Raw genomic sequence first — 25,206 nt, 5'->3', positions numbered from 1 at the left:
ATATTTTGTACATACCTAACCTCTTTAAAGCAAATTCTAAACCAACTCAATCTATTTGCATTCGTAGACACGACTACTTCTATCCAATTTTGAAACTTCATTGTGCGCACGCGTGATATGGATACTAAGTAACATCGAGTATAAGTACTACAAACTAATTCAAATTTAAGGTAAATTAAATGGTGCTTCCAGATATTCCCGAAAAGAAAAATGCTGCTTTCAGTCAGAGAAATATGAGCATATATAATCAGCCACACATTACAATTTTTTTTCTTTTCTAATGGTGTTCTTGCCCATTTATATTTAACTAATTTCCTTTCTAGGGTAGAGTGCGCGAAGATTTTTATCACATGTTTTAAGTTATTTTGCTTAAGAATTTAATTAGAGACCTTTGAATCCCAACAATTCATTCCTTGAGCACAATCCGCTTAATTAACAGCTATACCACCATCACGATTGCATTATATTTATTTCGTGTATATATATACACGAAATAAAACACCCTCTATAATTCCAGGGCTTCTAGCTAGCTGTAGAAACAGTTTGTGACACGCCAATCCATATGGAAAAAAAATGATAGGATGGGTCAAGGATGGGGAATAATTTGAGGCTGAATGATTGGCTCCGGTGCTCAGCCCCCACCCATCAATTAGATAAGTGGTCTATGCGGTGACGATGATGTGATGGGTGCAAATGATTTGGTGCGTGGACTAAAATGACACACTGAAAAAGATTCTCCAACTGTTCCATGTTTTGTGCTAAGTTCCAGGTGTAAAATATTGATGACATTGCATCACATATAGGATCTGCAATATAGTGCGAACTGATTTGCATGCGGAGTTGAAGAATGCATCGAGTACAAAGCAATTTAGTGCAGAGCAATGGTGACTGTTAATGGTCATGCTGGCTTTTGCAAAAAGGAGCTTTAAACGATGGCGGATCCATTCATTTAAAACTACAATGTGGGTCTTCTTGATTATTTGCATGTACGGTATCTCTTTTGAATTTGTCTCGAGATTAATCTCACCGTCACTCACTTTCAAAGATCATTATTCATGAGCATTTTTTTTGTTGACCAAATTGTATATATTCCCACAATATCATTCATTCATTTTTTGTTAACCCGGTCAATATATATAATTGATTCACTTACTCGCCAGTTACCTCAACAAAAGAGCATGCATATCTCCTACCCGCGTTCACATCCAGATCAGGGATTATGGATATGTCATTAGCTACAAGGAATCAATGATATTATAGCTCTTAAAAGAGATGGAAATGTGTTATATATTGTTAGGACCGAACAATCACACACGGAATAGCAAAAGAAGAAAAAAGAAAAGAAATGGAGACATAGATCTAAACTGATTTATCCAATATATATGAGCTAAGTCCAACAATGTTTCACTATATTTTTCTGCACTCGTTACAAAGTACTTTGTTTATAATGAGAATATAAATAGACTTAGAAACCCTAACCAATACTCGTTGGCGGATCACGTCATTGCATATGACTGCAAGTGCACCCAGTAATTTTTGGAAATTTTTTTTATCTTACTTACTAGCATGCTTGTTTATTCTTCTAACTTACAAAGTTTGTTTTGGCAACGGGTATATGTTGACATAATATTTAATAGTACATAATTCTATGGAAATGGATTGTTCATTTTAGGATTTTATAGAAATTATTGACTACTCTCAAGGATTGACAACATAATTATTGTAGGAGTTACTTCAGAATTTTCAATTCTGCTCGGTGCATCTATGGATGTTTTAATCATGATTGTTTGTTGATTCTCTAATTTATTTATGTTTGATTATAATCGTTTTATTATAATAACTTAGTTGACTCTTAATTATTATTATTTTTATATTAAATTGAAGTTTTCTTCTTTCTTTTTTCTTATTTATATTCTTTTGTTTTTTTAATGCATTTAAAATTTTCTTTAAATTTTTTTTTGAAGACTCTGTACCCGAACCCGCCACTAAATGTGCAGACATAAACAAAATTTTCTGGGTCCGCAATTGCCAACACTAACTATATATTCATGAGTTCAAACCCAAACTATTAAAAAAAGATTAAAATAAAATAAACCTGAGGTCCGCAACAATATTTTTGCATCCCGCCAACAAAAATCGTCATCTAAATGTGAAGTATGAGTCATACTTAACATATATGCCATAGCTTATAAGAGGGTGTTTAAGGAGTGAAAAAATATATTTAAAAGAAGCGACGAGGAAATTAAAATAAATGAAAGTATAGATGATCGATATATTACTTTCCTTTAGAAAAATAAAGTTATTATGGATGAAAATTATCGGTGCATTATGTATCATGTCTCTAAATATAATGTTTTCTCTGAATACGCATGAGTCAAAAAGTCGGAAAAAATAAATTAGCCTTTCGGGACAACCTCTATATATTTTGTGATAAATGGTAAAACGTGCATTTAATCTATTTACATATATGGTATTTAATATGATATTTTTGTCTCACTAAAGAATATTAAAATATACCATTTCAATTTGTGTATAACAATTAGGGTTCGTTTTTCTAAAGTTACTTTAAATAACTTTGTCTAATATTCACCGAAACGACATTTTTTTGGGATGAAAACTATGGTGTGTTTGTAATTTTAATTTATTTCAATGTTATAATAGTATTTATCTATCTAATTTTTTACTTTTTCAATCTCAAACCGACATCGTTTCGGTGAATATTAGATAAAGTTGTCTAAAGTAACATTAAATATTTTTCCCCTAAGAATTAATTCAATTCCTCGACCTAATTGAATCACCTTATACAAACACCTTCCAAATGACTAGTTGTTTGGGATGGGGGGAACAAAGAAAATTTGAGGACTACCTCAAGCAATGTCAGCAATAGAGAATTAATATATATTTACATTCATTAACTATTGCAATGATTTAAGGTCGAGAAAATAAGGGTGATAGAAAGAGTAAAATTTAAGACAGACAATCTAAAAAAGAATGATTATTGCAGAGAGCAAGAGAACGAATAGAAAGTTGACAACAGAGGAAGATACGATAATCTCCAATTAATGGAGTACGAAGAAATACAAAATCGAGAAGGAAAACTTCAGCTAGGAGAATTCAATTCACTTGTGATAAGAGATTAGGCTAGGATGAATCAACAACCTTCCTTCTGAGAGGCTCTATTGCGAAACATAATGAGGAGTTTGATGAAGATGTAGATTTGAGGATCATCAGGTGGAGGAGACATAGGCAAACTAAGATTACCTACGAATTAGATCTAAATGGATGCATGGATTTTAAACTAGAGAAACTAAAAGCGGATCAAGAAGTGATGTTGGAAAGCTTTGATTGTCAAACTCCTCGGGAAGAATGTCACTTTGACGTTCCTCGAGAAAAGACTAAAGGCTATGTGGGCAAGGCCAAGAAGGATACATGTGACTAATCCGGAGAATGATTTTTTCCTTGTGTGCTTTGAAAATCAAGATGATCTAGATCATGCATGGACTGAAGGGCCATAGATTATCATGAACCATTACTTAGCAATCTAGTAGTGGACGTTGAATTTCCAGCCTTACAAGATGAGTATTGATCGAATTGTTGCTTAGGTTTGATTGCTTTGTGGAATATTTTGGTTTCAATGTTTTTCAATTGATTGGAAACTGGCTTAGGAAATTCATCAAGGTTGATCAGAATACTACAATAATGGCAAGAGGAAGGTTTACTCGTTTATGTGTAGAGTTGAACTTAAATCAACCTCTACAGGGTGAATATAATAAAGTAGAGGGGCAAATGAAAAAGGTTGAGTATATATGACGGTCTTCACATGATCTGCTTTGAGTATGGATCCTATGGTCATATGAGTGATAGGTGCCTGGGCTTGTGTAACTTCCTTTTTGTCTCTTAACCCTATAGCAACAACTGGGCCATTGTCACTTGGGTCCATCTCACGGGTTGGCCCAGTTACATCAAACCACCGTTTTCACCCGTTTATGTACATAACCTATATATGTTTATGTCGTGTATGAGAATTTCCATGGTACATTTAAAGGATAGTTTTTCATGTATAGCAAACATTATAACTGACTAGGCAACTTTCAGTTGAGTTGATAGAGACAAGGAAAAAGGAATTGGGAGCATAAGATATCATCCTTTACGTAAATTTTTTTTTTTAAAATTTCTTCACTGATTTATTGATTACTTAAATAATCTTATTTAAGTAAATCAAATTATAAGAATGATAAATATTTTCTTATAAAAAATTGTTAACACAACTACTGTATAATTAGGACTCCAAATCGAGAGTATTAACTAAACTGTAATAAATTCACTTTTTGGTGATGAATCATAACTCATTATTCATTTCTTCGTCTCTTTTCTTTCTTTTTTTTCCTTTTATTCACCAATATGAATTTTGCAGCTTGTTGTTCTATGCAAGAAACATTTTTCCAAGTGAATTATTATTATTATTAAAATTTTCAGGTAAATTCGTTGCAAATGTAAAAGTGATCTCTGTAAACGAAAGTTAAAACTAAACCACTTTCCGAGGAAATTGCTCAAGCAAAAGTTAAAACTGCACCAGTTTCCGAGAAGCTTCTCAAACCAGCCAAACCTTGAGGTACGCGCGTGCGTTTTATTAGTATTTACTAAACCGTCTCTCTCTACCTCAGGCTCTCACTTTCGCTTCTCAAACATCTTTCGAAGCCTTAATTATATTGCAACACTGCCAACACATGTGAAGCCATCTCTAAACAAAGCAAATAAAAGGAAAAAAAGAAGAAGCAAAAATACTTATCCTTATAAGCATGACCTCTCCATCACCGGGTCATCGGAGAAAATTCTCCGGGAAGGCCCCGTTGGGTTCTGGCCGTAAACACCAGAGCTTACTGCCTGAAAAACCCTCAGGTCTTGTTCGCCGATTCCTGTCCACTCCTCTGACGCTCAAGCTTCCGTTGCCGGCCACACAAAATAATGAGTCTCTTCTTCGGCCATCGAAACTGCTACTTAAGGTGACCATCGAGAACAGCTTGGGCGCCATACAGTTGCTGATGTTGGGTGAGGAAACCGTCGAAGATTTGATAAAGACAGCGTTGGTATTTTACGAGAGGGAAAAGAGGAGACCCTTCTTGAAGGACAGTGATCCAAAGTGCTACGACCTTCACTACTCCCCTTTCACTCTCCAAAGTAATAACCGATTCTCATTTTCCCTTTCTCTGTTCTATTTTGAGCTGAAAGTACGAGGTTCTGCTTTTGATACCTGCACTGCTTCTTCTTTTTTGTATTTTTTCTTCTCATTATTTCACACTATTTTCACTACATAAATTACACTTACTATTTCTAGTTAATTTTATTTCGGGAAAAATAAATATCACGTAACATGATATAAAAAATTTTACCAACTGATCCATTGATTTCTGCATCAACATTTTTTATTTTTTGTTTTTATTACGTGCATTTTTGTTTTGATAGGAAAAATTGTTTAGATTCTCTTGGATGATGATAGCTTTAATTTTTTTACAATTATTATAATATATACTTCACCTACTAGGTTTCTCTTTATTTAATGCTTTTTTTTAAAGTACAAAAAATGAGTATTAAATAAAAAGAAACATAGTAAGTTCCCTAGCAACTATTCAAACAAATGTATTAAGTTTCTTATAGCAAAATATTTATGGAATAAGATATTATGCTATTTTATTTTTTGGCTACTTTATGTATTCATTCATCTACAGTATTATTAGATCAAAATCTCAACTGATTTTTTCATTTTCTCTCATAATCTAATTATAATGGAGAGAAATAGGGAAGCATAATATATATATATATATATATATATATATATATATATATATATAATATCTTATCCAATATTTATTATTACAACTTTGCTATTCTTGATGAAATGAACCACACAAGGTCAAAATGGCCTTGACATGAAAGGTGGAACCAGCCGATGCAAAATTGATTAGTAAGAAAAAGTTATAGTAAAAGTAATTTAAAATGTGGAATTCTCAGCTGAATTTACAACTATAAAATTCTAAAATTTATTCTAATTCATGATAGTCAAACAAATTCGAAACCTTTAAATAAATCTCTTTCTTCATTATAATTAATTTGTTTTTAACAAATTTATATTTTGTTTGATTTTATCTTTTTTCATGACAAGGGTTATTTTGAGGCGGTGCAGGTTTGAAGCCAGATGAGAAGTTAATGAACTTGGGGTCAAGGAATTTCTTTCTCCGCTTAAAGCCTCCCACCTCTTATTGCTGTGAGAAAGAGAGTTTGGCATTTGATTCTGCATTTCCTTGGATGATGTTTGTGCATATCCTGTTATAGATTAAGACCCTACGCATCTCCTTTTGTGATGAAAAATACACCCATATTTGTTATTACAAGTCTTACCGAATCGGCATGATTATTGCCTTTGTTGTGTACACAATTTTATGGAATAATATGAATATCTCGCTTGGGGAAGATCTACTTACCACCAAAAAAGTTTACAACTCTTACAATCAATTTAATCGTTGTTGTTTTCATCATTCTAACGGTTATAATTTATTAGAAATTAATAAATGTGACACAATAAATGTTATTAATTCTTAATAAATTATAACTGTTCGATTGACGGAAATCAACGGTGATTAAATTGGTTGTAAGAGTTATAAAAAAATTTGGTGGTATATAAGTGGATCTGTTCCCTATCTTATCTCGCTTATGCGTAGGGTTATGCAAAATCAAAAACAACCGAATCGAAGTGTGAATCGAATTGAATTGAACTAATTTTTTTTATTTTTTTTGGATAACAAAAAAGTTTAAGTGGGGTTAGACACCGGTATCCCACTAGGATCAGGAAAAATCCTCTAACCTATTTCTGGGAGGGATTACATATTATCCACCAACAAAATCCTCACATCGGTCAGCGGAGTTTGAACCCACGCCCTTGAGGGGTATGGACCAAATCCTTAGCCAACTGTGCCCACCTTTGTTGGCAAAAAAATTATTATTATTTAATTGATTTAAGAATCAAATTATTTTATACAAAATTAGTTTAACGATCAAATCATTTTATTCGAATCGGATTGAGAATTAAAAGAATTGAATTAGTTCTTTTTCTTTAACTACCAACATTTTTATTTTATTTTATTTATTTTTTATCTTAAAATCTGTTCAAAACTAATTTGTAACCAAAATTGATTGTGAAAAAATAAAACCGAATCTATTTGACAAATCAAATCATGTACACTCCTAATTATGCATTCACTTGACCACTATTATTTTCGGTAGGTAATTTGACACATGTCGATAATATAAGAAAATTACAAATAGCTATTGTTCTTTTATTTTTTTAATAACAATAAGGGGCAACAACCAAAAGAAAAACGACAAGAAAACTACACAAGAAAAAGGAGTAAATACCATTTTTCGTCGTCAAGAAAAAATACAGGATTTATTTTAATCCCTTAAAAAAAGTTTACTTATAATTTGTCAGAATTCAAAATAGACTCAATTAATTAAGATCGTGATCCCTCAAAAATTCAAAGAAAACTTAAATTATCCTTCAAAAATTCAAAGAAAACTCACGTTAGTCTCTTTATTTTGAATTCAGAAAGATCACAAGTTATTTTTTTTAAGAGATTAAAATTATGTTATATTTTTTTAAGACCAAAAATAATATTTACTCAAGAAAAAATAAAACAAAACATGACAATTTAAATGGACAGAAGCTGTTTTGGCCAACCAGTCTTGTCACTCTTGAGATAGGGTTAAATTCCACCTCCCACTCGAGTGACATAAGTGCTTTTATCTTAGCCACATAATTATTTCATAATATTTATTACTTTTCTTTAAATAACCATAATTACTTAAATAATAAATATCTAATGTTTTTTGATTTTTCAATGTGTCGAAAACTTATTTTATCACCTTAAAATAGACTCTTACTAATTTTCCTAATACTTAGTAAAAAAATATCAAATAAAATAAGTATATTTGTTATATTAGGAAAGGTTTAATGTTTCTATTTTTGTTGTAGAAAAAATTTATTTACCACATTCACATAAAAGTAAGTGAGTCTAATTAATCTTTTCTCTCTCCTCTCTTTATAACTGAATCCACTCACTTTCATATGAGTGTGGCAGAAACAAAAAATTTGTAGCAAAAATAGAAATATTTTTTCCATTAGGAATATATAAATATTTAATGATTTTTTAATTATTTGAATATTTAATTGGGATGATTTTTTGTTATTCCTTCTCACTTAACAATCAATTAATTGAAAATAACATTTTATTTGTAAAATAAATAAAATACAAGAGTTATGATTTATTTTTATAAAATGGTCATAAACTCATTTTGGGAAGTAAAAATATTAAATGGCATAGAATGAATCAAAATACAGTTAATTCATATTAATTTTAAATAACTTTAATAATTTAATTCACTTTATTACACTTCATTCCTTTTCTTTCTAATTAAGAAAATTCTATATGTATTTTTTAAATTAATGTTTTCTTATTATATTTAATACATAGAATAAGAGAGTATTATTAACATAATAATATTTTAAGTATTTTACTTGAAGATTATTTATTTAAATGCAGTTATATTCTTATAACTTAAGCAATTTTATATCTTTTTTATTTTTTGTGTAATTATTTTATACAAAATTAATTTTCAAACAAACAAAATAAATGGGCTAAATGACCATTTTACCCCTATTTTAAAATCAAATTATCATTTTACTTATTTTCTTAAATAATGTACCAATCTGCCACTTTTTTAAATTATATATCATTCTACCCCAGATTAGTATAAAATTTGATAAAATAGGCAAAATGAAAAATTGATTTTAAAAGAAGAATAAAAAAGTCAACCAACCAAATAAATATATAAATGATATGTTACAAAGTGATCAAGAAATTATACATCCGAACCTTGAAATCAGATACAATTTGTCTTTATTATTATTTTTAAGTTCAATAACCAAGAAACTTTAAGAAGAAATTATTGAATATTTTTATATTCTTAATGAATATCTTCATTTTTATTAAGTATTAAAATAATTATTAAGATTTGTTACTGTATTTTTTTATACAAGTTAAGAAATAAAGATACATTTAATACTTTTCAGTAATTATCATAATTAAATCACTAGATGTATTTTGAATTCTTAAGATACTAAAAATTTATTATATCTTCTTAAAATATTTAATTACCATCTTTTATAATATTTAATAAAGAAACTATTGAATTAAAAATTAAGTGTATTTATTGTTTTTGTATATTATAAATATATTTTACTTTTTTTATTCAATATAAAAGTATTATCAAAATAATTGATTGAGATGATTTAGAATCGTTGCTTCTCATTTAATAATTTTTTATTCTTTGACAAATCCAATTATTAAGAATATGTTTTGAGATAATGTATGAATACTCTATTTCCTTCACATTGATGATTGCTGATTTGCGGCCCTAAATGCCCCTTTATCACAAACAAATGTTGTACTAATAAGAATTCATTCTAAAATACACTATTTTTTCAATTTATCAGTATCAGACTATAAAGTTTTATTGACATTTATTTATATATTAATAAATTTCACCAAAAAAATGTTTTTGTAATGATAATCTACATAAAGTAAAAAAATGGTACTAAACACAATTCAAAATGCTACTTTAGGTTTATTCACAAAAAATCACTTTACTCTTAAAGTGATTAGTGTTTGTTCTTTTAAAGGATATAAATTGTATTATTTTAGTCAAAACTATTGTATTTTATGGTAAGGGAAGGAAGGAGAAGGTTTTATTAAACCTTTTCCATGTGAGTGAGTTTAAAAATACGGGAGAAGGGAATTGAGGATTTTTGTAAAATTTTCCACAATCCTTCACATCCTTAAAATTAAAGTTTCCCCAAATTGGGGAATTTGTGGGGAAAAATATTAGAAATTATTTTTTCATCACTGTATTAAAATGTGAAAACTACATTAATATGAATATTTTTTAAATGAGATACTATGAGAAAAGTCTCTAAAATCGACAGAATTTATCAACAGAAAATATTCCGTCGAAAATAGTAACGAAACTTTTGACGAAAATTATATTCCATCGAAAATGGAGACAACAAATATTTTTTTTGTTGAAACTAAAGACGAAATTAAAGATGAAACAAGATTTGGTCATAATCACTAATAGAAATTTTTGATGAAAAAAATTCCGTCAATATTCTTGATAGAATCTAAATTCGGTTGAAAATTGGATAGAAAATATTTTCGTCAAAAATTTTGACGAAATTATTTTTTCCGTCGAAAATTTGGATGAAAGTTTTTTTTCAAAATTTTTAAATTTTTTGACAGAAAATAAATATTGTCAAAAAATTTCAAGTGAATTGATAGCATGGGGTGAGGTTTTTGGTGGATTGATGACTTTTTTCTTTTAATTTTCAACGAAAAAATTTAGTAGAAACTTTCGACGAAATTCTTTTTTCGGTCGAAAATTTTTGACGAAAAATATTTAAGAAATCATTTTTGTTAAAACTTTCCAACAAAATTCTTTTGTCAAAAAATTAATAAAAAATATGTCATCAATTCATGTGAAACCTCTCCAATGTCATTAATGTGCTTGAAAATTTTCAACGAAATTTGATTTTTGTAGAAAAAAAATTATCGAAACTTTTTTCGAAGAAAATTTTCAGAAAAACATGTCATCAATCTGCGTGAAACCTCTCGAAATTTTTCGATGACATTTTTTTCCGTTGAAAATTTTGACGCAAATTTATTTTCATCAAAATATTTAATAGATAAAAAATTTTGTTGCCTTTCGATGAACATATTTAGATGAAAAATTTATTTTTCGATAGAATTTTCATTGTTTATTATGAAAAAATGTCGTCTAAAAAATGATTTTTTTTAAGTGTGAAAAGTATATAAATATTTTTTTATAAATTTTAAATTTGATTTTAAATTTAAAGTATAATAATTATATTAGTTTTTAAAGAAAATGTAGAATGGAAAAAATATATCATTTTTCCGCATCTTTCTTTCTTTCCATAATTTTTACTCTCAAATAAATGAAAGAAATACCCTTCATTTCCCTTCCCTTCCCTTTCTTTCCTTTCCTTCCATTCCCTTTGGGTCCCCTTCCTTCTTTTCCCTTCCAAACTCTCAAATAAAGCCTTAAGTTTTCATGAGCGACCTCAATCTATTAACCAGAATCTTAGTAAGGATCTTGTAGAGGACATTGCAGTGTAAGATTGGTCTTAGTTGCTTTGCATTTTCAGGTCTCTTGAGATATTGTTTCCTTACAAAATGAGGAGACTCACCCAATTTTTTTTTAAGAGGGGGCTAAATTATATAATTTTAAATTTTATAATTAAAATAAAAAGTATATAATCGAATAAAAAGTATATGGAAAAAACGTTTATCCTTTTAAATGACACTGTCGCAACCGTATCGCGACGTGACGGCGAAAGAATATTGAATGGTTAAAACAATGGAGTCGCCACCAGAGTTTATTTAGGAAAACATTGGAAAAACCTTTTTTAAAGACAACTGGTCTTTGAAAACAAAAGAAATGGATTCGGGAGTCGATTACGAGTAGGGAAGGTATTAGTACCCTACTCCGTCCGTTAAAAAACGGTTACCTTATATTAATTGTGCAAATTATTGATAATATTTTAAATATTTATTTCACCCTAAATAAATAAAATTTATCGTTGGAAAAGAAAACTAATTTTGAAATTTTATTTTTGTGTTTGACGGGAAGAGTCCCGCTCCGACGTATCCCTCGGTACAATAGGGAACTTAAAGCTACGTCGTTCTGTAGAAAATATTTGTGTGTTGATTGATTTTAATTTTGAAAGTAGTTTTAAAGAAAATAATTTGAAAGTTTTGAATTTGATGGTTTCGGAATATCAAACTGTCGCAGTTAAAATAATTCAAAATGATAATAGCAGGATTAACAGGCTCTCTCAACTCAGCTAATCCTTTCTTTTAAAGAATAATAATATTCATATTAATATTTTTTGTTATCGTAAATTTTATGTTAAATTTGATTTTATTTTGAATCACCAAATCGTCACGGTCAAAATGAGTCAAAATAAATATGTGGAGTTAACAAGCCGTCACGGCTCAGCTGACTCCCATTTCAGTTGATATCGAATTAATTTTTTATTCTATTTTAAATTAACCCAAAATCAATAATTTTAAATAAAACTTTGATTTTTTGTTTGTTTGTTTATTATTACTAAATAGTCTAAAATTATCGGACTGTCACAGTCGAAATGATTTTAAAGAATAAAGGAATTAACAAGCTGTCACAACTCAGCTAATCCTTTTAACATATATTTCATGTTATTTTACGATAAACTTAAATGAATTTTGAATCACCAAGCCGTCACGGCTAAAATAAGTCAAAAATAAAAAATTGAGAGTTAACAAGCCGTCACAGCTCAGCTAATCCTTTTTTACTATAAATATAACTTGTGATTCGTTTTCATAATCAACTACATAGTTGATGATAATAATAATAATAATAATAATAATAATAATAATAATAACAATGTAATTGTTAATTAGATTGACTAGACATACAGAATTTGGCACAATAAAACACATTTAGCTTAAGAATCGAAAAAAAGAAAAGCAATGTGAGAAAGAGCGAACTGCCAGTAGCTAGTAGCTAACATATAGTGAATGAAATAATATTATATATAGAAAAAGAAAAAAAATAATCCATAGGGAAACGATGGGATGAAACAAATAACTAAAGAACGACTATTTTATAGTTATATATGAAATACATTGGGAATAGTAAACATATAACATAAAAATAATAAACATTTGGCACCATATTACGTTCAGGCAAAGGAGAAAAAATGTTCAGCCCACAACTATCATATAAATGTATTATAACAATGATTATTTAAGAATATTTAGACTTAACGATCAAAACGATGTGGGCCCGCAATGGTCTTATAGCACTTGTGTATTAAAATCTGACTATGTATATTAACTTTGAATCCATGACAGCTTTCCGTTTGATAAAAGCCATTAGCAATAATACGAAAAAATAACACAAGCATTCCTACTTGAGGTTCACGCACAACAAAGAGAAGTCGACTCACAAGAATTCATCGTCGGGTCAGACACTATGTGCCACAACATTACGTCAACATAAAAATAAAATAAATATATCTGCAGTATGTGTCTTCCACTTAGTACACAAATCAAGCTATATCAGAACAAGCATTCATCATCAACAGCAACAAACAAATAAAATCCTTCATGCCAGCATTCTTAAAACACAAGTATAAGGTATTGAGATATGTGAAATTTATAAATCAACCATCATACTATCTGAATATGAGTTATCAATTGCTAAATAGCAGTGAGAGATAATATAGAAAAAACAAAATTACCAGAATAAGAGTTTCTCCAAAACAAATCCTGCCTCCCTTCCTTTTTCTTTTTTTGCCTTTATCAGAGTACCTTTCAAACAAAAGAATCTCACTGATACACACTTGTTTTTTTTTAGAAAAGAAAAGAACTCTCAAGCTCCCATTTTTGTTCTTCTCCCCAAAGTTGCTCTCCTTAAAGCTTCACTTTTATCTCCTCTCTTTCCTTACGAAAACTCCCCGCCCACTCTTCCTAGAGCCTCCTCCTATTTATAGAATAATACCTTCCTTGCTTTTTTTCTGATTTTTTCCTTTTCTTCCTGAACACGATTCCCCTGATTTTCTTATCCTGAACATAGCTCCCTGCTTTCCTTATCCTGAACCTTGTTTCTTGAACTTGTTCACGTGGGGTTACCTTGATTGACAGAGGTGGTTTGAATTATGGGTTGAGGCTGATGAAACCCACATAAGGGGGTTATTGTTGTAACCTAGGAAGCACCGACACTTCAAAAACTCTGACGTGTCGTGTCCGACACTTCCCGACACTCTCCGACACTCTGACACTCCAACACGCATTATATAAATTCAAAAAAAGTTCAAAGGTTGCGTTGCGTTGAGTTTTTAGTTCCAACTATTAGATTCGTTGGATTACAATTACCATTTAAAATAAATATTTAGGATATCTTATGTTTCTTTGCAAAATTGATAAATATTTTAAGTTTTATTTTATTTTTTTGTTAAATTATTGAATATTAAATATAATATACACTACATAAATTAAAAATATTACTTGATATCAAAATGTGTCCTAACGTGTCGAAATCTAATATTTTTTAGAATTTACGTGTCGGAGTGTCGTGTCGTATCGTGTCACGTGTCCCGTGTCGGTATCGGTGCTACATAGGTTGTAACAACCAAGGACACTGGTAACTTCTATTTTTTTATCTTTTATTTTGGGTTTGCAACTAAAAAATAAAAGTAAAAATAGATACAATACTAATAATAATAATAATAATAATAATAATAATAAAGACTAGGAGACTAGATGAAATAAAGAAATTTACTAAATAAATTTTAATTTATATATATATATTTATTTATTTTTTTGGTATGTGAGGACAAAATTGAGCGATTACAGACACAACTTATATCCTTTCATTCTCACAAAGAGATGGGACCCACATCTTTATTTTTTTGTCAACTCTCTCTCTCTCTTCCTTTATCTATCTCTTTCTCTCTTTTAAAATGACACAATTTTACATTCTTTAAAATGACACACACTTTTCCCAAAGTATATACATATAAACAGTGGCAGAACTAGGAATTTACATGAGGGGGTAGTAGTACTGGACCCAAAAAATATTATTTATGTCCACAAATTTAGTGGGAGGAATTTAGGGGCAACGCCTTCGAAATTTTTTTTGTAAAGAAAGTTTAAAATGCATTAAAAAACAAAATAATATAAATAAGAAAAGAAAATACGAACTGATAAAGTATATTTTATTTGATTGAAAAGTGAAAGATATAGAAGAAGAATCAAAATGAAGAATGAGAGCTAACTGATAAAGTATGATAAAATATGAACCAACCCCTTATCAGCTTCTCTATGCAATCCACCAACACCAGCGTCCCTAATAAATGAGGCCTCAAACATAGCCCATCCCTTAAACCGCAACTATATATAACTTATGACAATATGTAACAGTTTAGCAGCATCTCAGCCTCACACTTTTTTTAATTAAAACTATTTTAAAACTCTACAATAAATTTTGCAAATGATCTCATGAGGGTAACAACGCATTAAGTACTCTTTTTATATATATATATAGTTTTTTTTTCCTTCACCGCCTCTGCATGTAAAGGCACAGACGACTAAAAAATATTTTGTTAGAATCTTACTCCTCTAGTTTTATGAGATAAAAAAGTTCTAATCAAACGTTATAATTAGGTCTACCCAAAATTTTCTTTATTTTTAATATAATCAATCCATTTAATATTAGTTGAGACATTTTTTTAGCTATTTAGCAAAATCTCTTATTTTTTTATTTTTTTGGCATACAACATGTATTAGGCACTTATAGGCAAGATATAGCACTTTTAGAATACCATGTTACATATTATTTAGAGGGGAAGTATCCATTTACAAATTACACTATGTATTCCTGAGAAAATATAGTGTAACCTAGTGTTCTCTCGAAAGTACATAGTATAATTTGTAAATAAAATTTTTGTAAATATAACTATCTCTTTATTTAGAACGAAAAAGATAAGCGACTAAGCTCAAATATTTTTAAAGTATACTATATCCATTTGGTCTTTATGATTTTTTTTATCTTTAATTCAGTCTTTGAAATATATTTTCCTTTTTTATTTGATTCCAATAACACTGTATAAAAACATGGACAAAAGTGGTATCATCTCAAAGATACATACCACCACCTTTATTATAAATTAAGGAGAACATAACAAGGGTTATTTTACTAATGGTTAAAAACATATGTAAATTATACGAACTAATATATAATTTAACCGTATTCTAATTTTTCATTTTTAGTCAATATTTTAAGTATCAAAATCAGAGTAGAAAAGAGAAAGAGAATACGCATTAAAAATAGGGAAAAATATTTGTTCACTTAAGAGATATAATTTTGTGTCATTTTAGATTATAACTGTTAATTTTCATCGATCAATAATTATAATTTATTGTGAATTATTAATTTATTATATAATTATATTTGCTAAATTATAACAATTTATTGACGAAAATTAAGAGTTAAGATTTTAAATGACACAAAGCTATATAAATAAAGGAGAAATGTTTTTTCCTTTTATTTTATTAATTAAGAAAAAAATGATGTAAAAATAATAAGGTATAAATGAGGGATATATTTCTTGAAATAGAAAGATGTTACTAATTCCTTTCCTTCTTTTTCTTTTTCTAAATAGATACTGATTCCTTTCTTTTCTGGAGGGGATTGGTATGATCCTATGATTGCTAACTTGGCACAGGATTCTTAGCTTCACCGAGAGTACCTGCGGAATCCCGAACCTCCAAGGTTTCTTGTGCTCCTCTCCGTGCAGGGCCCAATGCGCACGAGCTCTGCATAGCTGCTATCGTGCGCAGTTCACATCGTAAGGTTCGAACGCATTAAGTTGGAACTGAATTTGAGTGAAATTGAAAATCAGAGGAGGAGGAGAAGAGTGGGAGTATGGCTGATCTGTTTGCGTGGCTCATCTCCTTCTTAATCCTTATTGCCTTAATTGTCCTCGTCATTTACCAGGTCATTCCCAACAAGCCCTAATTTGTTTATCTTGTTTTTTGTTTTTTTTTGTTTTGTTTTTCTCAAATTTCTTATTAAAGTCAACTTGAAAGCAATTTAAAACGCCCCATTATCCAAAGCTTTGTTTTTTAGTCCAAGCATTCAACTGGGTATATTTATACAATTCCATATGCAACTTCTTGATTGCTATCTCCTGCTGAAATGGATGAAAAAAATCACCTTAAATCAATTCATGTTTGAAAGAAGTTCAAAAATGAAAAGTTTACTTACTGACTTCGAGAGAAGACAGTGCAGAATGAAAATTAGGGGTCTGTGGGTTTCCCACCTAGTGTTCTAATGGTTTGAGAGAATCTGCAGTGTGAAGTTGCCCCATTCGAGTACTTCCTCAGAAGATGAACTTCAATGGACAGAATAAATGTATCGCACTCCTTATCATACATACACAACAACCATATAAACATCTTGTATATAAAACTTGAAAGTTCTAAGCATGGATAAATATAATCATAATTAGATTGCATATGATGCCTACCCTAATTTTGAAAAGATATCTATCTACTGGAAAAGACCTAATTTTGTTATGCTTATTGTTCTCATGACTTCATCTTGATCTATCGCATATTCTAGGATTTAGGAATCTCATTTGTCCCAAAGTCCATGTTTTGTTGCTTATATGTTTCTGCTTCAGAGCTTTCTGAAGATGGTTAAGTGTTATTCGCCATACTATCATAATACATTTTCTCATTGTATAATGAACTTGTTTGCGTTTGGCACACCATCACCCTTTATTTTTTTGGTTTTATCTGACATATGCTGACTTTGTTTAACATTTGTTGCAGTTAATGTGCCTGGCAGACCTAGAATTTGATTATATAAATCCTTATGATTCCTCATCTCGAATAAACAAAGTGGTTTTGCCTGAGTATATTACACAAGGTGTCTTATGTTGCGTCTACCTTGTAACAGGGCATTGGATAATGTCTCTGTTCTGTGCTCCTTACCTCTACTACAATGTGAGATTGTAAGTTTTCTATCAGATCTGCAAATAAGCTGAGCAAGTTTGTTGTTTCTGAATGATACTGATTACTGAATATAATGTTTTTATGAAACATTTAAGTTGAAACAATCCATATCTGCACATTAATTTGAGAGTGGATGGCACCTGAGACAAGCAGGCTATATTTTTGCTACTAATAATTACTAAATGTTATGTTTCTAAAAACTACTTCAAGGGGAAAATATCCATGTGTCCAAGATGTTTGATGAGGGCGGGGGTTTGAATTTGAATTTTGTTCTTTGCATTATTCTGCATTATAATTTTAGTTTTAAGAGTGTTAAGAGAATCAAACCAAACTGATTAACCCTATTTTTTACTATATGAAAGTTTTGTTCATTTCTTCACTTTGTTGTTTGGCTTAGCTTGGTTTAATTTGCGGAAAGAGAGAGAGAGAGAGAGGGGGGGGGGGGGGGTTGGTAGTGTTTTTCTTGTATGATGAATCCCCATGGCATCAAACTGTTTTTATCTTTTCTCCAAATCTCAAACTCTGTTTGCTTGATCTTGTACTACTCTTCTAGCTGTACTGAGTTTATGTTATTTTCTTCTTTAATTTGCGTCTTGTACAAAGGTCATAACATTGATGATATAATTGATTTAGTTTTGGTAGGAATTCAAAATCCGAACCAAATTGGACTCAGTGGTTCAGTTTCGTCAAGTTAAAAGTTCCCATTGCTCAGTTTGGTTTCTAAAATTTGAGGATTAGTGAAGGCTCGACCATTAACATCCCTAATATTGTAAACCAGCAAAAGGATGATATGCCCATGTTGCATAAGACAAAAACCAACTTAATAGATGTAAATGGCTCTTTGGTTTATTTATTCATATAATTGCTAAGCTGGCTACCATTTTAGATGTGTTTATTGGTTCTTAAATCTCAACCATGTAACTTGAGGGAAAGATTTGATGTCTGAATTAGTAATTGAGCCAATAGTGACCTATTGCTGCTGCAGCAACTCTGGAGTACTTGAGGCACAGTCTGCGCTCCTTGGGTGTGCCCTTATTTGTCAAGTAAAGCAGGAATAACCAGGTGTGAAGTTCAGGAATAGTTTCTGATCAACATCCTCTACATATATGTGTGTATTTGTCACACTCACAGCTACCATTTGGTAGAAGGTTTCTTATAGCTAGGGGATCAAAGGGAATGAGTTTTTTTTTTTTTTTTGCTTTAATCATCCTTCATATCTTAGTATACTGGAATAATGTGCTTAGTATGCTCCTGCTAATTGCATATTCGATACCTTTGATCAGGTACAGACAAGGAAAGCATCTGGTTGATGTTACGGAGATATTCAACTTGCTCTCTGGGGAAAAGAAGCTACGACTTGCCAAACTCTTTTATCTAGTTTTTATCCTCTTCCTCTCCTTATTTTGGTATGGTGACTAGAAAAAAGGACTCGTATTCATTGAAAAGAGGTGCTATTAAGTTATTATTCTGACATGTGCGTTTTACTGCAGGATGATATACACATCATTGGATGACCATTATGAATAATTGGTGTTTGGTTGCTTGTTTTGTCGAGTTCTTCTTGGAAGTATCCAATGTGCGGTTGATAGCAGCAGCTAATTACTTCTCATATTGTGGACTAACCTGTACTTTAGGCCTGGTTGCTGGCTTGTTTCAATTGTTGGACAATATTGCCTGTGCTATTTATGCCTGTTTTAATACTAATGCAAAATCCTGCATCCAAGCTTCTCTACTCTTCTTGTTACTGTACCAAAAATACATAATGTAACTTTTCCGGAAAAAAAAGCATAATGTAAGAGTAATGCCATCAATATACATTTAATTTTTCTTCAATTACTGGAAATAATTTATCTTCTGTGATATCAAAACAATGTCATTTTGAGATTGAGAGAAATGTATTTTTGCAATTTTAATTTATTATGAAGTTATATTAGTTTTATCGTTATAATTTTTTTCTCTGGATCTCAAAACAATATTGTTTTGGACTAACTCGTTTTGGGGTTACAGGAGATAATTTTATTTTATATGACAGGAGAAACGTTAATCTTAATTCTTATATATTTGTTTTTTGAAATGCATAAAATGCACCTTTTATTTAAAAAAATTATATTTTGTTTTCTAAGAGATGAAAACATAATATAAACGAAGATGTACTAAAACAGTTATGGACGAGTCTTTCGTCAACATTTTTTTCTTTGGCTATGTTTAAATATTTAATGAAATAAAAGGGCTTTTTTTGTCACGTTACATGTGATAATATTTTTATGTTATAGGCACATTGACATAACAAATGATGGAGTTCATCGTAAAAAAAAAACAAAAAACGAAAAAGATAACAAGAATATATGAGAAAATGATTTTTTATAATAAAATGGTCAAATCAAATTAAAATAGCGCAAATCCTAATGCACAGTTTTTCGAATTTGCGATAATACTCGTTCTCAAATTAAAACATTTTGCAATAATGGGAAAAAGGGATAACTCGTTCTCAATTTAAAATACTATTGTTTACATATTTTAGAAAAAAAGTTGAATTCAGTTTTATTTTACTATTTGAGAAGTAGATTGAATGATACAAGTTAAAGAATATTTGTATCCTAAAATCATAAATTGGAATTGTACCCCAAAAAAAAAAAAGGAAAACTTCACCGACGTGGTTTGCTTCAAAATTATCTATGTTCCTGTTTTTATCATATATGTCCATATAATTTGTAAAAGGGTATATTTTTTATCACTCGCTGTGGTTTTTTATTTTTTACAAAGCACAGAGACATATGTGATAAAAAAAATCACATAGGCATAGGTGATTGTGATTCTGAAGCAAATCACATGTACATTGCTGAACTTTTCCCAAAAATAAAATAAAAAAAATCCTGAATTGGAGGAAAAATAAATAAATGTATTAATGAAATAAAATATATTTTATCGTATTTTATAGAGAAAGAGAGGAAGAATGAAACGGCATCGTCTTCATCTTCATCCTTGTTACCTTGTAAGTTGTAACTTGTTCAGGTTTTGAAGCAGAGAGTGCCTTCCCTATCTGCAATCTTCTGTGTGTTATTCCATCCTGGTTCACCTCAAAATGGCGGTAGCACCCTACACGACCGGTTCTGCACCGCGTATTTGTCCTCCTCCTAGGTTTACATTCTCTGTCTTTTTGCGCGTGTGGTACAGTTCCTAGAAATTATATAATTGACTTTGAACAAATGCTTACTGTGTTTTCTCTTGTTATGTGGCAGTTGTGGCACTAAACTCTACTCCGGATTGAAACTTCAATCTGCAAGTATGGCCACGTTTTCCTCACTTTGTTGTTGTTCTTCAATCTTCATTCCTATGTCTCACCATTTTTAATTGCAGCTCCTTTTGGAGCGGATAAACCTAACGTAACCGCTGAGTTTTATGGAAAAGTTCACAAGATCCTTCAGTGCCGGTAACCCTCTGCTTCATCTTCTTTTCTCTTGGGTTATAGGAATTTTTATATATATATTTCTTTTGAGAATGTCTCCTTATTCAGAATTGTGTGCCATTTTATTGTGCTAAACCTTGCAAAATAAACCGTAACATGAATAATTATCTTTTGGATTCGAATTGCTACTCTTACACTTCCATTTATATCAGCAATTAATTGATTATATGACTAGAATTATGCACTTGCAACTGACATTGACACCTTTCATGATAGGAACAATATTTTTGCGGCTTTATTTCCTTTCTTCCTCTTGGTAACTAACTCATTTGGGAATGGGAAATGATCATGTGTTGCTCGATTGTTGTGGTTGCTCTGCCATATTATTTTCCTATTGTATGCCTGGTAGATTTACAGACTCTGATTCCCAAAATCTGCCAACATAAAGCTTTCACTCCAACGCTGTTTTCCCTGCTGCAGGAAGGAAGCTCCAGTGATCCACTCATATCTTTGTTAATATTATTTTTGGATTAGCAAGTAAATTTAAACCGAAATTGAGTTCATAGCAGGCATAACGTGAGATATTTTTTATTATAACTAGTTTTTTTTGTTGCTAATGTTAATGGGGAAGAGCATTCCTTACTTAATAATCTCTTTGACCTAGAGGAAGTAAGGATATAGCATGGTTTAAGCCACTTGAGAATGAACGATATGTTACACACTCACACTTTATAGAAGAATTTGTCATGGATATCATATATCATGGAATAAACAGACTGATGCAAGCCGTATAAATTTTCATGTTTTCAGGTATGCTAACCACAAACCAGCAAGGGCACAAATTCAAATGATGCCCATAGGGACTCCTAGAGTCCCTTATAGGACACCTGGTGAAGGAACTTGGCAATGGGTTGATTTATGGAATGCCCTTGTAAGTCATTACACCTTAGTGTATATCATAAATTTTACTCTTTATCCATATGGTGGTTTGCTTTGTTTCCCATAGGTATAGATACGTGAATCTCAAGTTTCCTTTAGATTTTCATCTCTTTTGTGAAGTTAATTTCTACAAAAACGTGAATTATTGGATGCAGTATCGAGAACGTGTTATCTTCATTGGACAAGAGATAGATGAAGAATTTAGTAACCAAATATTGGCAACTATGCTGTATCTTGACAGTATAGACAACTCTAAGAAGCTCTACATGTACATCAACGGTCCTGGTGGGGATGTAAGTTCTTATGATTGTAGTGTTAGATGATCAGTCAATTAAATCATTCTATTTCTTGCTTCATCTTCTTGTTATTTAGTCATGTTTATAACTTGCTTATACTTTAAATATTTGCAGCTTACACCAAGCATGGCTATCTATGACACCATGCAGAGCTTGCAGAGTGCTGTAGCCACCCATTGTGTTGGCTATGCCTATAATCTTGCAGCTTTTCTTCTTACAGCTGGAGAAAAGGTACTATATTATTATCACTGTCTGTTAATACAACCTGTAGAAGTTAAGTCTGTCTAGTTTGGGTTTTTTGGTTAGAGATTCCCATTCATCAAGCATGACCTATGATGTACTGACTTTTTAGACTTGTCTGCTGGAGAGTTATCTCTGTATCATACATTTGTACCGCCACCACTAATATGATTAAGAAATATGCTTAAGTATAATTTTTAATTATTGGGACATTAAATCATTATATATAACCAAAAGAGAAGAAAATAAGTTTCTTTCTCTGCTTCTCTGGCTACAGGTGTGCACCCAACATGTATGTTTTATGTTTATAGCATAGCCTATCTTTTATGGGAGGACCATGTTATCGGTAATATCAATCGTGGTACTGTATGTTACAATGAAAAAGTTGGTCTGTAGTTTGAAATTAAACGCGGACATCCCATAGAGACTTGGGATCACATTGAAAGCCCAACTAAATGAAAAGAAACAACAGTAATACTCATTGAATTACTTTTTCAGTCATTAATTCCATCATAATTTGACTCCTAAGCTTCCCCTTTCTGTTCCATTCTGTTGGTTTGCCACATTCTTGTCTAATTGGTTTGTCACATTCAAGTCCATTGACCTCTCTAGGACTATGATTATAATTATGATGTTTCATTAATCTTTTCATGGTGTTCTGCTGTATTAAGGGCAATCGTTTTGCAATGCCTCTTTCAAGAATTGCTCTCCAATCTCCAGCAGGAGCTGCTCGTGGTCAGGTATGTCTGTCTTCTGTTGGAGATTAAGGTTGTTAGTATCACGTCTCAGATGTATGAATGGGATTGCTTTTACTTTTGATGCTAACAACATGAAAATTCTGTCAGGCTGATGACATTCGTAATGAAGCAAATGAACTTCTTAGAATCAGAGATTACCTTTTCAATGAATTGGCTAACAAAACAGGCCAGCCTATTGAGAAGGTCAGTTCACTCAACAGTGAAATACATGGAGATAAATGAGTTTGTGTAATTCCTGTTATGGTTTGCATCTTATGACTGTATATTTGCTTTACCAACCAACTTACTCACAGCAAGACAGAAAAAAAAAGTTCATGAAAAATAATTAGCTTTTCTTTGGGGATGAAGTCAAATTCAACTTTGACACACTGCGTCAACAAGGGTGTGCTTTTTCAACAATTGGCTTTCTGTGCCTTTCAGTTTTACTGTTTCATATCCATTTTATGATTTGTGTGTAGCTTAGTTCCTCCGTTCCTGGGTGTTTATATCAAAATTCGAGAATATAAGCGTTATTGGCTTGAAAACTAATTTTTATGAATCTCTTCAGATTACCAAAGACCTGAGCAGGATGAAACGCTTCAATGCACAGGAGGCTCTTGAATACGGGCTCATTGATCGGGTTGTCAGGCCGCCCCGCATTAAGGCTGATGCACCCCCCAAGGATGCAGGCACAGGTCTTGGTTAAGAACGCATGGTTTGTCACCCATATTACTGAGTAATATTGCAGAATCATAGTGTTTTTCATTTTTTTCCTTCGTCAATTTGTGGAATGTGTATAATATTTGGATAGTTAGAACTTGTTGGCTGGATATTGATGCTTGTTTAGAAATGAATGAATTCCAGTTCTTAATGAAAGCAGTGACATAACATAACGTAGCTGGAGTTGTTGCGCAACTCTACAACCCCCACCTTTCTTTTCCCTTGCAGTCATATCTCATCTCGTACATAAAAAATAGCCCTTATCTTCTCCCCGTAAATGGGATTTGTGAGCAAGTAGGGATAAGAGAGAGAGAGAGAGATTTCATATTAAAAGAATCATTTGATTGAGTTGAGAAATTCCATATGAAAAAAAAGTCGTTTTATTAAGAAATTCTTAGGAGTTCCTAGAGCAAAATTTTTCTCTTGTTCTGTATCATTGAATATTATTATCTCAATCATTATAGCATGAAAAATATAGTTATAGTTGGAGACATTGATGACCGATATAATCGAAGTGGTACATATTTGATGGAACAGAGCTAGAGGTGATATACATTTAAAAGATGCCTTTAATGTTCTAGATAAGTTATCTATATTCATTCTCAAAACAATCATTTTGGATTGAAAAATTTAAAATTATAATGAGAAAGACTATTATAACCCTGAAATAAATTATAATTACAAAAATACCTTGATTTCCGTTTTAAAATGACGTCATTTTAGGCTCAATGTAGATAACTTATCTTCTTTGACTGCAGGAAAAACAAACCCTTAAAAGATATAGAGCTAGAAATTTTTCTTGCTTTGAAAGTACTTAAGATTTTCTCGAGTCATTAAACCAAGTACTTAAGATTTTATCGAGTCACTAAGCCAATAAATTGGTATGATCATCTGAGACGGCCACTGAGTATTACTCAGAATATTAATACGATATTCTTTGAGTAAATAGGTAATTTAGTTTCCGAAAGTATCTCACTAGGAGTTCAGTCCTTGAATAATTCATGTCCGAGGAGGGATCAATATAATTTATACCGGTTTAAATTAGCATTCTTTTATCATTTAATAACATCATATATATAATGATTTTTTATTAATTATTTCATTGATTGTTTGTGTCAAATTTTATAAAATTGAATAATAATAAAAATACAATTAAATATTTTTTATTTTTCATATAT

The 25,206-nt window shown here is 30.8% G+C and overlaps 3 protein-coding genes across 4 annotated transcripts; all 3 read left to right on the top strand.

Moving 5' to 3' along the window:
* Positions 1-4,688: 4,688 nt before the first annotated feature.
* Positions 4,689-6,565, top strand: LOC133293692 (uncharacterized). Of its 2 annotated transcripts, none has more exons than XM_061492298.1 (2): positions 4,689-5,178; positions 6,161-6,565. In XM_061492298.1, the coding sequence occupies exons 1-2, from the start codon at positions 4,800-4,802 to the stop codon at positions 6,169-6,171; spliced, it is 390 nt and encodes a 129-aa protein (XP_061348282.1). In that variant the 5' UTR covers positions 4,689-4,799; the 3' UTR covers positions 6,172-6,565. The 2 variants fall into 2 exon arrangements, with proteins under 2 accessions (XP_061348282.1, XP_061348281.1); XM_061492297.1 differs by having other exon boundaries at positions 6,182-6,559.
* A 9,771-nt stretch (positions 6,566-16,336) lies between these two features.
* LOC133293629 (protein cornichon homolog 4-like) lies at positions 16,337-19,500 on the top strand. Its single transcript, XM_061492216.1, has 4 exons — positions 16,337-16,668; positions 17,508-17,689; positions 18,974-19,096; positions 19,181-19,500. Exons 1-4 carry the CDS (start codon positions 16,597-16,599, stop codon positions 19,215-19,217), a joined length of 414 nt encoding a protein of 137 aa, XP_061348200.1. The 5' UTR covers positions 16,337-16,596; the 3' UTR covers positions 19,218-19,500.
* Positions 19,501-20,657: 1,157 nt separating this feature from the next.
* On the top strand, positions 20,658-24,193 carry LOC133293628 (ATP-dependent Clp protease proteolytic subunit-related protein 2, chloroplastic). The gene is made up of 9 exons (XM_061492215.1): positions 20,658-20,828; positions 20,930-20,973; positions 21,048-21,120; positions 21,907-22,027; positions 22,191-22,328; positions 22,446-22,562; positions 23,243-23,311; positions 23,417-23,512; positions 23,877-24,193. The coding sequence occupies exons 1-9, from the start codon at positions 20,773-20,775 to the stop codon at positions 24,012-24,014; spliced, it is 852 nt and encodes a 283-aa protein (XP_061348199.1). The 5' UTR covers positions 20,658-20,772; the 3' UTR covers positions 24,015-24,193.
* Positions 24,194-25,206: the final 1,013 nt, after the last annotated feature.

Source organism: Gastrolobium bilobum, unplaced genomic scaffold (genome assembly GCF_033153095.1).
Source record: "Gastrolobium bilobum isolate Gb01-03AN ecotype WA unplaced genomic scaffold, APGP_CSIRO_Gbil_v1 utg762, whole genome shotgun sequence".
NCBI classification, from domain to species: Eukaryota; Viridiplantae; Streptophyta; class Magnoliopsida; order Fabales; family Fabaceae; genus Gastrolobium; species Gastrolobium bilobum.
Note: the sequence above shows the minus strand (reverse complement) of the source record. Positions and strands in the feature narration are given on the sequence as shown.

Coding starts and splice junctions, on each gene's coding strand:
- LOC133293629 (XM_061492216.1), top strand. CDS start 16,597: ATGGCTGATCTGTTTGCGTGGCTCATCTCCTTCTTAATCCTTATTGCC. Junction 16,669..17,507: donor TTGTCCTCGTCATTTACCAG/GTCATTCCCAAC, acceptor CATTTGTTGCAG/TTAATGTGCCTGGCAGACCT. Junction 19,097..19,180: donor CTCTTCCTCTCCTTATTTTG/GTATGGTGACTA, acceptor GTTTTACTGCAG/GATGATATACACATCATTGG.
- LOC133293628 (XM_061492215.1), top strand. CDS start 20,773: ATGGCGGTAGCACCCTACACGACCGGTTCTGCACCGCGTATTTGTCCT. Junction 22,028..22,190: donor TTGATTTATGGAATGCCCTT/GTAAGTCATTAC, acceptor TATTGGATGCAG/TATCGAGAACGTGTTATCTT. Junction 23,312..23,416: donor CAGGAGCTGCTCGTGGTCAG/GTATGTCTGTCT, acceptor AAATTCTGTCAG/GCTGATGACATTCGTAATGA.
- LOC133293692 (XM_061492297.1), top strand. CDS start 4,800: ATGACCTCTCCATCACCGGGTCATCGGAGAAAATTCTCCGGGAAGGCC. Junction 5,179..6,181: donor CTCCCCTTTCACTCTCCAAA/GTAATAACCGAT, acceptor GAGGCGGTGCAG/GTTTGAAGCCAGATGAGAAG.